Source organism: Mauremys reevesii, linkage group 10 (genome assembly GCF_016161935.1).
Source record: "Mauremys reevesii isolate NIE-2019 linkage group 10, ASM1616193v1, whole genome shotgun sequence".
Lineage (NCBI taxonomy): Eukaryota > Metazoa > Chordata > Testudines > Geoemydidae > Mauremys > Mauremys reevesii.
In genome coordinates, this window is record NC_052632.1 from 78,452,791 (window position 1) to 78,465,238 (window position 12,448).

At 51.7% G+C, this 12,448-nt stretch overlaps 1 protein-coding gene across 1 annotated transcript in view; it reads left to right on the forward strand.

Moving 5' to 3' along the window:
- The window catches only part of MYO15A (myosin XVA), an 82,087-nt gene that overhangs the window by 13,921 nt on the left and 55,718 nt on the right, over window positions 1-12,448 (forward strand). Inside the window, exons 11-22 of the mRNA XM_039493381.1 lie at window positions 587-690; window positions 2,545-2,608; window positions 2,694-2,807; window positions 3,151-3,312; window positions 4,071-4,184; window positions 4,767-4,825; window positions 6,374-6,497; window positions 8,062-8,157; window positions 8,552-8,683; window positions 10,234-10,359; window positions 10,594-10,671; window positions 12,101-12,255. Of these exons, the coding sequence (XP_039349315.1) occupies window positions 587-690; window positions 2,545-2,608; window positions 2,694-2,807; window positions 3,151-3,312; window positions 4,071-4,184; window positions 4,767-4,825; window positions 6,374-6,497; window positions 8,062-8,157; window positions 8,552-8,683; window positions 10,234-10,359; window positions 10,594-10,671; window positions 12,101-12,255 (1,328 nt within the window). The remainder of the gene's footprint in view (window positions 1-586; window positions 691-2,544; window positions 2,609-2,693; window positions 2,808-3,150; window positions 3,313-4,070; window positions 4,185-4,766; window positions 4,826-6,373; window positions 6,498-8,061; window positions 8,158-8,551; window positions 8,684-10,233; window positions 10,360-10,593; window positions 10,672-12,100; window positions 12,256-12,448) is intronic.

The following is a 12,448-nucleotide window of genomic DNA, read 5'->3' on the forward strand; positions in this document are numbered from 1 at the left end:
ACAATGAAATGAATAGGCATCTGGTTTAAACAAACAAAAGGAAGTACTGCACACGATGCACATTTGTCAACTGTGGTACTCGTTGCCAGGGGATGCTGTGAAGGCCAAAAGTATAAATGGGTTCAAAAAAGAATTAGATAAACTCATGGAGGATGGTTCCATCAACGGCTACTAGCCAAGATGGTCAGAGACACAACCCCATGCTCTGAGTGTCCCTAAACTTCTGACTGCCAGAACCTGGGATGGGGCGACAGGGGATGGATCACTCAACCATTGCCCAGTTCTGTTCATTCCCTCTGAAGCACCCGGCACTGGCCACTGTTGGAAGACAGGATACTGGGCTAGCTGGAGCAGTGTGGCCCTTCTTATTTTCTTATGCAAAGGATGGGGAAGGCTTTTACTTCCTGTCCCCAAGAGGAGCAGGCTGGAGGTGGAGGCACCAGGGCAGCCACGAGGGTTAATCTGATGTGTCTAGCCAGGCTTTTGTTTCTGCACTGTGCCCATCACTTCAGCGTCTTGGCATCCCTGGCTGGACTGTCTCACCCTGACCAGTGCTTGGTGGGTTTTTTTTGTCTGGCTGGGGCAGATCCTCGAAGCGACCCCCCTGCTGGAATCCTTCGGAAATGCCAAAACAGTGAGGAACGACAACTCCAGCAGGTTTGGGAAATTTGTGGAAATCTTTCTGGAGGAGTAAGTAATGATGAGCGTATGAGTGTCCCTCTAACACCCCACTCTGTGTGTCTGAAACTGAGCCCCAGCCCGAGGGAATTCTGCCCCACGATCCTGCCTCTGGGCTGCTGACTGGAGGGACCACCAGAACCCCTGGGAGACGTTAGATCCTTGTGCTCCGTGGCTGTGATTTAATGGTTCCATTCAAAGCACAGGAACCATTCAGCTCCTCGGGCTGGGCGGTCGGCCAACCCAGCCGCAGGCAACACTTTGTGGAAAGGTGTCTCCCCAGACAGATTGTATCCTTGTCCCTCTTGCGTGTGGGGAGGGGTTGTTTGATTTTAAGGGCCTGCTTTTAAAAAAACCATGTGTGTGCCATTGCACACCTAATTTGCACTGCCAGTTGTGTGACTGTGAGCACTGCCTAATAGATGCATAACTGGCTGCATGCACACCCAACTGCTAGAGCTGCATCCGCAGTCGCGGTAACCACGTGCACAACTCAGGCCTTTGCTTCAAATATAAGGCCCTAAAAATATTCCTCCTTTTGAGCTCCCCAAGTCCCAACTGACATGGCCTTGTAGCGGGGCTGCCATTCCTCCAGTCTCTGGATACATCTCAGTCTCTCATTCAGATACATGAATGGGGCAGGGGAGGGCTTCCATTGGGGCTGGGATATAGGACATGGGAGCACCAGCTCCCCAGCAGAAGGCAGTGGCTTCCTCAGTTCATGGCACACACCGAGAAGCTAGACAAAAATGCAACTGCTCTTGCAGGAAGGTTGCAATGCAACATGACTTTATTTCTTAGAATTCAGAATGATAACACACGGTAACCAAAACCAGAGAGTGACAAAGCAGGCTGTTCCCTAAAACAAAGACGCACAAGTCACCCCACCTTGCTCTTAGGCTGGCTGCCTGCAGATTGCCTGCTGCTCCCAGCCACTTCACAACAGAGCCCTCCAGCATGCAAGCAGGACCAGGAACCACTTTCCCCCTTTTACCCCCCTTCCCACTCTTAAAGTGATGGCTTGCAATTCCAACACAGTCCTCAATATGCCACACTCAGCAACTCAAATCCTCCACCCTTCTCCTTGGTCCTCTCGCTTAGCATGGGAATTGGCCAGCTATCGTGGTTTTCTGTCTGCCCATCCATCCAAACGTTGCTTAATGCACAGCTGGAAGGCACTCGGATACTGTGGTGATGAGGGCAGCGTAAGAACCTTTGCAGAATAGACTAGAATCCATCTCTCCCCACTGGGAACAAGGAGGTTCTCTTCCGCATTGGCTTTTAGTGCAGGAGGTTTAATTGCTGCCTATCTGACATAGTCTGCCAGGCTGCAACAGCCAATCCATTGTCTTTGATGGCTGCACATGGTTGGCCCTTTGTTTACCAGAGGCAGCAGCAGGCAGATGCCATACTGGTGGCTCTCCCCTCACTCAGCTGTGCTGGGAGTTGCAGCATGGGCACCTGGGTAGCAGGATACCCACAGTGCTGAGCTCTGAGGCAGATTCAGCTCGGATTCAAGGGAAAACAATGGGCAACGGCTAGTCCTTGGACCCAGAGGTACTTCAGGGGAGAGATGAGATGAGACGCTGGGCTGGCAGTGCCAGCTGTGGAGCTGAACAGTACTGGAGTAGGATGTTTCCTACTGAGCAGACAGGCTGGGACCTTGGGGGACATTCATGTCCCTCTGGAGTGATGAGCAGGAGCCATTGGTTGGCATCGGTTGGGCACCTCCCACACAGCCAGTGTCCTGCAGGTGCAGAGGGCTGGGTGTGGATAGATCCTCAGTCCTTCCTTCACTCGCTTGTGTCTGACGAGATCCCTTGCTAAGATTCCCAGCCCCCAGGCGCTAACCTTTGTCTCTCCCAGAGGCTTGATCTGTGGTGCCATAACCTCACAGTACCTTCTTGAGAAATCAAGGATCGTGTTTCAGGTGAGTCCCAGCATTTATTGTGCCACCCCCCACTGCCATCCCCATGTCACGACGCTTCCTTAGTCTGGTCCCTCTTGTTCCATAGGCCAAAAACGAAAGGAACTATCACATATTCTATGAGATGTTGGCTGGCCTTCCTGCTCAGCAGAAGCAGCAATTCTGCCTTCAAGATGCAGAAACTTACTATTACCTGAACCAGGTATGGAGCCCACGTCCGCACGTGAGCTCAGCAATCAGGCCCACTTGATTTATTATGTCTACTGGTGCAGCACCCGAAAACCCCAATCAGGATCCGGGACCCATTGTCCAAGGCCTTGTACAAACACACAGGCAGACGCAGCCCCGCCTCAAACAGCTGACAACCTGCAATTCCATTTCCTTCTGGAGCTGTGATAGCAGCCATGTCCTTGTGACATTCCGGTTGCTTCACTCCCCAGATCGGTAAATCCCCAGTTCTAGTAAATTTGCGTTCCCTGTCGTGAGTAATTCCTGGGCCTCAGGTTGCATGTTCCACAGATATGCTTTGATTGGGACCTTTGCAGGGGGGTAACTGCGAGATTCCTGGCAAGAGTGATGCTGAGGATTTCCGGAGGTTGCTCAGCGCCATGGAGATCCTGAACTTCAACACCGAAGACCAAAACAGCATCTTCCGAATTCTGTCTTCCATCCTCCACCTGGGGAACGTCTACTTTGAAAAATATGAGGTAATCGTCTCCCGGGGGAAGACGGGAAGGGGACCCAGGGCGCAAAGAGATACTGATAGCAAGGACTTTAGATGCATGCTGTGAACTAGGGCTTTGATCCAATGTCTGTTGGACCCATGCAAAGATTCCAGTTTAGCTTCCATGGAATCTGGATCAGACCCTACGCCCCTGTGCAGGGAGGAAGCTCTCAAAAGAAAATTGAACCCAAGATTTTAGCTTCTCTCCATTTTGTGGAATCTGCATCCAGAAAAAATCCCTGGCCCACAGAGGATCCTGGCACCATGGGACACCTGAACTACAACACCCAGGAAGCCCCACAACAGCTATGGCAGACGCAGTTCCACGTCGAACCAGCAGACACAAAATGTTTTGATGTTTCCAAATCAACACTTCTCTGAACTTGCCGTTCTGCAAAACAAATTGAGATTTGGACATTTAAGGGTCCATCTGGGTCAAAAACCAACATCAGAATATCAGCCTTTCCCACGGCAGGGACGTTCTGATTCTTCCTCTAGCGCCAAACAATGGGCCAGATCCTCTGCTAGTGTAAATCAGTGTAGCCCAAGTGAAGTCAGTGCTTCTATGAACACCAGGTCGATGGGGCTACACTGATGTACTCCAGCTCAGGATCAGGGCCTATAGTCATAAAGAGAGATGGACAAGGCCTTCAGTACGAGGTCCCTTAGGTTGTCCCTGGGTACCAACTGTGCTGGCTCCTGGGAAGTTGCCTGCCAACGGGCTGTCTTTGTGCTTCTCAGACAGACTGCCAGGAGGTCGCGTCGGTGGTGAGTGCGAGAGAGATCCGTGCGGTAGCCGAGCTGCTCCAGATCTCCCCAGAGGGGCTGCAGAAGGCCATCACGTTCAAAGTGACGGTAAGGCCCACGGATTTGAGATGGCTGGTTGGACAGATGGGTGCTGTGGCTAGAGGGACATCTTGGGGAGGTAGACGGCAGTGAAGAGAGTCTCTGCTCTGAGACCCTGCTCACTTCATTGCCCCACAGGGGACCGGTCTATTTTCAGTATCTGATCTGCCAGCAGGACACTGCTGCTTTGCTTTTCATGTTTGTGGAACATCCCTGTGGAGTCCTCTGCCCCCCTCATCTCTCTCTCCATTTATACAACATATAAGTGTGTCTTGGCATCTCCCCCCATGAACAGTCACCAGACCTTTGTTCCATCCATTTCTGAAGGACTCAAGAGATGCTCCCTGTGGACGACTGTCCCACCCTCTAATAGGCCTCACTGACAGTGACGCTTTTTCTGAATTTTCCTTCACCCAGTTTCATCTCATCCCTCTTCTCCCGCTCTCCATCTGCCTGGTTCAGAATGGAGCAGTGCATGCTGGGGCTTGTAGTGTCCCGTGGGCCGCATGTCTGCATTAAGTGGTGATAGCAGCCCCACACCGGCTTTAGGGAGGATTTCACCTGTTTGTTCGATTTTGCCCTTCTCAACAGGAAACGCTGAGGGAGAAGATTTTCACCCCCCTCACTGTGGAAAGTGCCGTTGATGCCAGGTAAAGGAGGAGATGCAGGGATCTGTCTCTGGCTCGTCAGCACGCCACACATGGGGACTGAGGGATTCAGAATGAGGAAAGGCTGGCAGGCAGTGGCAGCTTATCAAAACATGTAATAAACACAGCCAGATGCTATGGACAGGGTGGCAGGCAAGCCCAGCTGTCCTGCTTTAGGCGGGATTCAGCAGACCAATCTACTTTGTACCTGCCCTCTCTACTTATACGCCCCCCCCCTTCCCACAGTATCTGCGCACCTCGCAGTCTTTACCTGTCAGGTAGGGCATGGTTATAGTCCCCATTTAATAGATGGAGCATGGAGCCACAGAGAGACTAAGTGACTTGCTCGAGGTTGTACAGGGCACCTGTGGCAGAGCAGGGAATTGAATCCAGGTGTCCCAAGTCCAGGCTAGCGCCCTTACCACTAGGTTTTCCTTCCTCTCTATCCATTGTGTTATCCTTCCTTTCCTTTCCCTGTTGTAAGACTGTCCTGCTTCTTCCCATGGTATCCCACCCTGTGGCTAACCAGTGCAAAGGCAGGAAACCTTCCCCCTTGTGACTGACACAAACCCGGAGAATGCTGAGAGCGGTTTTTCAATGTGTGTCTCAAATCTGAGGACATTTTGAGGCTCTTTGTTCTGCCCGGGACCCACACTTGTGTGAGAAATGCCCCAGAGCACAACCAGCTTTTACCTGTGCTATATTATTTCAGCCTTGCAAAATTGCCCTGGAGATTTACCAGCCCAGGCGCACAATTGACGTGCCCTCTTTTTTCTAGGACGATGGAAAAAATGAATCATGTGTTACCCACCCATCAGGTAGGGCCAGATTCTCAGCTGGTGTAAATCAGTGTCACTCTCTTGGCTTCAGTGAAGCTGTGGCCATTCACACCCACTGAGGAGCTGGCCTGAAGAATTTTACAACGCTGCCAGGTGGAAATAGACCTCCTACGGTTTTGGATCTGGCCATCTGGTTACTTTCCACTATGCACCAACTATTTCAATCATTTTATTAAAAAAAGAACAGGAGGACTTGTGGCACCTTAGAGACGAACACATTTATTTGAGCATAAGCTTTCGTGGGCTACAGCCCACTTCTTCAGATGCATAGACTGGAACATACAGTGAGGAGGTATATACACATACAGAGACCATGAAAAAGGTGGGAGTTGTCCTACCAACTCTAAGAGGCTAATTAATTAAGATGAGCAATTATCAGCAGGAATAAAAAAACTTTTGCAGTGATAATGACAAGAAGGTGTGAGGATACTTAACATGGGGAAATAGATTCAATGTGTGAATGGCTCAGCCATTCCCAGTCTCTATTCAAGCCTATTCAAGATCATTTTATTGATGCATGTAGCTCAAAATGCGACTGAGGGGCTGGCAGATTTCAGCTGGGACATGCCCAGGGCAGACTGGGACAGAGGGACTGGGGGCGGGGGGGAGGGAGCGCTACCAGTCTCCCAAAGCAACTGGGTCTGAGTCTGGCAGCCCCTTCCACATGTTCCGCTGTATCCCAAGAGCTGTGCTTGTCTCCTCCTTTTCCCAGAGATGCCATTGCCAAGATCCTGTACTCCCTGCTCTTCAGCTGGCTCACGGACAGGATCAACAAACTGGTCTACCCTAAAAAGGAGGCTCTTTCCATAGCCATTCTGGATATCTATGGGTTCGAGGTGAGCAAGGCGGAGGGCTGCATGGGAGATGTTGGCCCGTCCCTCACGTTCCTGTGGCAGATCAGGAGAATCAGAACGTGGGACTAAGTGTAGCCTGGGTGTGCGTATGGGCATCTCCCGCTGAAGCCAACGCGGGTCTCAGGCCAGGCCTGAATCCGGCTCCTCATGAGCTCAGCAGACAACACTGAAAGCCCTGGTGATACAAATGTGTGTTACCAACTCATACTGGCACCAGTGGGACCTACTGGGAGCCACAGCGTGACATACTGGGACCGTGGGTCAGAAACAAAAGACATTGTGAATGGAAATGATCAAACCATAAATTAAACTCGCCTGCCCCTGACTCCCCGCTAGGATTCACAGGAATCCCATCCATGACCTGAGATGCGCCCTCCTGCTTTCTGATGCTGCCACAACCCCCCCAGCTCCCATGGGCTAGCGGCCCCAGGGCATTTCACTCCCCAATTTTTTAATGACACCTGTGGAGAGAGTTATCAATGGCCAGGGCTCCCCCTTCCCCCTCCACGGAGCCTGGCCAGCGTTTCCCTGCATGCTTTGCGCTTTGCAGCCGTGCACTCAAAATAGTCCCAACTCAGGGCCAGATCCGCAGCTGGTGTAAATCATTGCTGCTCTGTTGGGTCACCAGCCGAGGTGTAAAATGGTGGATCTGTTTAACATGCGTCTGGTTCCAGCCTCGTGGGTTTTAATCCAGTACGGGCCTGGGTGACACATGCCTCGTTGTCCTGTAAACATGCCAGCGGCAGAGAATCCGGGAATGGTTCGGAGACTTGGATGGTTTTGCTGCCTAGGGCAGGAGGTTCAGTAAGGTCCAGGCCCAGTTTCTTCCCATCCTCAGCAGAGCAAATCCCCCTGAACGGTTTGTCAGGCCCCAGGCACTGATGTCTCCAGAATCGGGGGTGTTTGTGTGTGTTCCAGTCTTGGCCTCGCCACCCCAGCTCCGCTGATCCTCACCCACCACCCCAGCCCGCCCTGATCTCTAGCTGTCTGCTGTCATGCTCCTGAGCCCCTGTTCCCCCCCTTCCCCTCCAACAACTCCCCGCGCCCCCCCTGCGAACTGCCTATGCATAAGAACACAGGAAGTGCCAGGCGGGATCAGACCATCTAGGTCAGTATCCTCTACCTACGCAATCCAGTTCTTTCCTATGCCAGCCCTGGGCTGTCTCACTGTATATCATTACCTGCCGTTCCAGTCCAGCTGCACCAGTGCATCTCAGTCCTGATCCCCCTCTCTCCCCCTCATGGGGCCTCCTCTGCTGCTCGCCCCTCTAACCCTGACCTGCAGCACCCCTTGCTATTCCAGTCCTGGGCCTCTCCTCGAGAGATGCAGCTGGATGTGTCCAATGGTGCCATTTTACATGGTCCTTCTCTGGTGAACACCATTGGGAATGAGGCTGCGGCCCAGCAAATGCGTTTTCAGTTCAGAGCAACGTTGGGATTAAACTTCTAGGTCCAGGGGTGAAAGTCTGCTGTGCTCACTCACTATCCCTTAGCCCTGCTGTGCCTGCTTCCAGGCATGCTTTACATGGGCGTGTATTTTCCACAGGACCTCAGCTTTAACAGCTTCGAGCAGCTATGTATCAATTATGCAAACGAATATCTGCAATTCTTCTTCAACAAGATCGTCTTTAAGGAGGAGCAGGTGAGCTGGGGAAGCTGGTTGGAATTGGGGTAGTGCCTGGCCTCTTGCTTCAGTGCACGCTACCTGCCAAACCTGCAAGTGAGAGAACAGTCCGGTCCCCCTTTATAACACCAACCCCTCAGGGAAAGCTACGCAGGGTGCAACCATTCCTAGTCCCCAGAGCACTTCAAAGCCAGCAGGGCAGGCTCCAGGATTATTTGACACCCCTCATTCTTTGAAGGCCTTTGGTTGATCCCTGTGCCCTCTGGATAATGGGGGTTCTTCTGGAAAAGGTTGGCCTAGTAAGAACTATGTCAAAGCCAATTAATCATAATAAAGACCTATGAGCCGGCAGATTAAGCCTGAATCACTGAGGCCTTTTGCTTCCCCATGACCTTGCATACGCTTCCTGCAGGAGGAGTACGTCCGGGAACAGATAGAGTGGAAAGAAATCACCTTCAGCGACAACCAGCCCTGCATCGATCTCATTGCTCAAAAGCCACACGGGATTCTGAGGATCCTGGATGATCAGAGCTCCTTCCCTCAGGTAGTGGCGCTGCAGAGGGCTCAGCATTGCCAGCGGCTTATTGGCAAAATGCTGTTCATTTTAAAAAGTGATCCTGGCAAGCTAACCAGAGAGGCGAGTGCCATTAGCTCCTGCAGATTCAGTGATGATGGGGCTGATCCACCAGTCCCTGGGTTCATCCTGATGCCTTGATCTCTGTAAAGGCAGACAGCCTTATTTATATACTCTGATCCTTATGTACCTTAGCTTTAGAGAGGGATCCTGGAGGCATCCTATGGTCACACGAAAGGCACTGGTTCAAATTCAGAGCTGCTGCGTGAGCAGATGCAATTCCACTATCTCCCCACCAGGGATGAAGGTGGCCAAGCAGGGCAAATGAACTGGAGCAAGGGCAAGATTGGAGCAAAACTGCCTTGAAATAGGAATTCTCTCCTCTCTGTGGGTGCATGTGCGCACACCAGGGCCCCCTACTGGATGGAATCAGAGTTGCACAACTGTGTGTGTCAGACCCTGTGCTGCTGGATGAGATTCTCCCTTAGCTCGCGTGATAGGAGGGCTTGGCTTTCAAGCTATGTCCACACTGAGGCAGCCATACCTGTGCTAGCTCTGACAGAGCTGGCGTGCTAAAAATAGCAGTGTATCTGTGGCCACATGAGGGGTGGGACAAGTTAACTTTCCTGAGTACAATCCTGTCTGAAACCCTTGGAATGTACTCGGAGCAGCTAGTCTCTCCCATCGCCCATTCAGCTGTGGCTACGCTGTTAAGGGCATGTCTACCCAAGAAATTACACTCTCGCTCCAGTGTAGACATGCCCTTCGAGCAGGAGGGTCTGCAGTTCAGCTGCTGTGTTGCTGTGGAGTTGTGAGTGGTCATGGGATCCCTGTGCAGCATGGAGAGGTTCAGGAAGTTCCAGGTGGCCATAGATTGTCTAGAGTAGCTTCCAGCCAGGAATCTCAAAGAACTTTTGCAGATGTTAATAAATGACGCCTCCCAAGCCCCCTAGGAAGGAGGGGACACTGAGACATGCAGCAGTGAGGTGACTTGGTTGAGGTCACACAGTGAGTCAGTGGCAGACCTAGGAACAGATCCCCAAAACCCGACCGTCTGACTCAGAGTTCTGAGCTCTAGCCATTAGACAGTGCTCCTTCCAGCTTGGTGCCCCAAATCCAGGTGAGTTTTATAGGTTTCATTCCAAATGTTTTGCCAGCTCTGCCAAGTGCTCCCTGTGATGTAATACCCCTCACCGGCTATAAGCCAATGCTGAACATGGTGATGATGAGTGCAGGTATCAGAAGTTCCTTCCTGACCCTTCAGGCTATCAGTTTACATGCCCTGAAGCATGAATTTTTTTCCCACCCCAAAGTTAATATGAATGGCAACAAGTGTTACCAATGCTCATAGAATCATCCAGCCCTCGATCTGGCTGCCTGCTGATGCAGAGCAGTCCACAGGGGCTGGTTAAACAGTGATAAAGGCTGGCTAGAAACAGTGAGGGTGTATGCTTGTGGCTGTAGCCTGCAGGCAGGCAGGTTGCCTAATTAACCCTGTGCACCCCTATTCCTACTTCCAGGCCACAGACCATACCTTCCTCCAGAAGTGTCATTACCACCATGGCTCCAATGCATTGTACACCAAACCAAAGATGCCTCTCCCAGAGTTCACCATCAAACACTATGCTGGCAAAGTAACCTACCAGGTGAGTGGCTGGAGAACTGGGATTCGGAGTAGGACCAGTGCTCTTTAACTGCCAGTCTGGCTCTCTTTCCCACAGCTGTCCAGCGAGCGCTAGATCCTCAGCTGGTGTAAATCACAACTCCAGTGGTGCTCTACTGGCGTTTCCCAGCAGAGAATCTGGCCCTTCATTTCTAGAACTTCCATGTCATACCCGATGGGTTTGAGTAACTGGGGAGGGATCTGTTTATTTTCCCAGGTGCACAAGTTCCTGGATAAAAACTATGATCAAGTTCGCCAGGACGTTCTGGACCTTTTTGTCAACAGCAAAACCAAAGTAAGAGCTCACGCTGGCCTCTGACTCTGCTGCCATTGCTGGCAGCGCTGGCTGGGAGAGTGGCAGGGGGGGCGCTGGTGATGGATCTGGGGGTTGCCTGATGGTATGGTACAGCAGGATTGCATTTTCTATAAGAGGCAGTGTGACCTATTAGACAGAGCAGTGGACTGAAGTCAGGAAATCAGGATTCTAGTCCCAGCTCTGTCTCTGGCCTATCAGGAATAGACTTCTCTCTGGACCTCAGTGTCCCTAGATGATACTGACCTCCTTTGTAAAGTGCGTCAAGGTCTACGGATGAGAAGAGCTGGGTGTTATTGTTACATGTACTGCCACTGGTGGGACTCCCTTTCCCACGCAGAGCAGTGGCTGCAGTGAACGTAATTAGCTCCTCCATTGTTCATGAAGCTGCCATGTGATTTCCCCCCTGGGAACTCTGTCATGCCTCTGGGCAGTATTTGTTCAGCTTGCTCTCTGCTGAACAATGCAAGTCCTGGCTGCCCAGGCAGAATCATGGAAATCGGAGCTAGAGAAGGCCTGTGATGTCACCTCCTTCTTCCCCGGAGCTTGGGGCAGGATCGGTCTCTCTAATAGGTGTCCCAGGGATTTGTCCAGCTGCTGAAGTCCATTCAAGAAGCTTGTGTGGATGTGAGTGGACTTGGAACTAGAGAGGTCTGTGGGTGCCCCAGAACACGGATACACCTGCCAACCTACGGGCACTTGTTAATCCACCTGGCAAGATGGCCAACGTGGTTTGTAAATGTACCACCTTCCCCCAAGACAGTGCTCCTGGGCAGGGTGGATAAAATGTAACAGACGAGGCCACTCTAGGATTTTGCAGAATACTCATACGCAGATGCTAGCGACAAGTCTGACTTTAACAGCCACTGAACTCCACTCATTCCTGACATACCTGCCCTATCTCACTCCAGCTAACTTGGCCGATAGCACTTTGCTCTTCCAGTATCCCATGAGGACACAGTATGGGTGATCCCATTTTGTAGGTGCGGAAACCAAGGCACAGAGCAGGGAGGTGACTTGCCCAGGATCACACAGTAAGTCAGTGACAGGGCTGGGAAAAGAACCCAAGAGTCCTGACTCCCATTCCTGTGCTTTAAGCGTTGAACCCTCTGAGGATACACTGTGGACATAATGAACAATAATAATCCCTAGCTCTTATCATCAATAGATCTCAAAGAGCTTCACAGAGGAGGGCAGTATCATTATGCCCATTGTACAGATGGGGAAACTGAGGCACAGAGTGGGGCAGTGACTTGCCTAGGGTCACCCAGCAGGCCATTGGCAGAGCTGGGAATCAATCCAGGTTTCCTGAGACCCAGTCCAGTGCTCTATCCATTAGGCAACACCACAGAAAACATCTCAACAGAGCCCTAATCCATCCTTCTTTTTAACCGTGCCCCTCCCTTCCAAGGTGGTGGCCAACCTCTTCTTTGGCCATGCCCAGCTGGTGGCCCAGCAGAGGACCATGATGGGGAAGAACAGCACAGTCACCCGGCGGTATAAAGCACCGACGGTGGCAGCTAAGTTCCAGCAGTCACTCCTGGACTTGGTGGAGAAGATGGAGAGGTGAGTGAGCAGGGAGCTTAAAGAAACGGATTCAGAAATTGCCTATTCGGGGTAGGGAAATGGGCTGGTGGGAAAAATCCAGCAGCTCCTCGTCGTTCCACATTCCGGAGTGGGGTATAGACCTGCCCAGAGAGTCGTCCCACAGAGTCCTGGTCTGGAACACGGAGGGAAGGGATCTTTCCAGGACATTGTA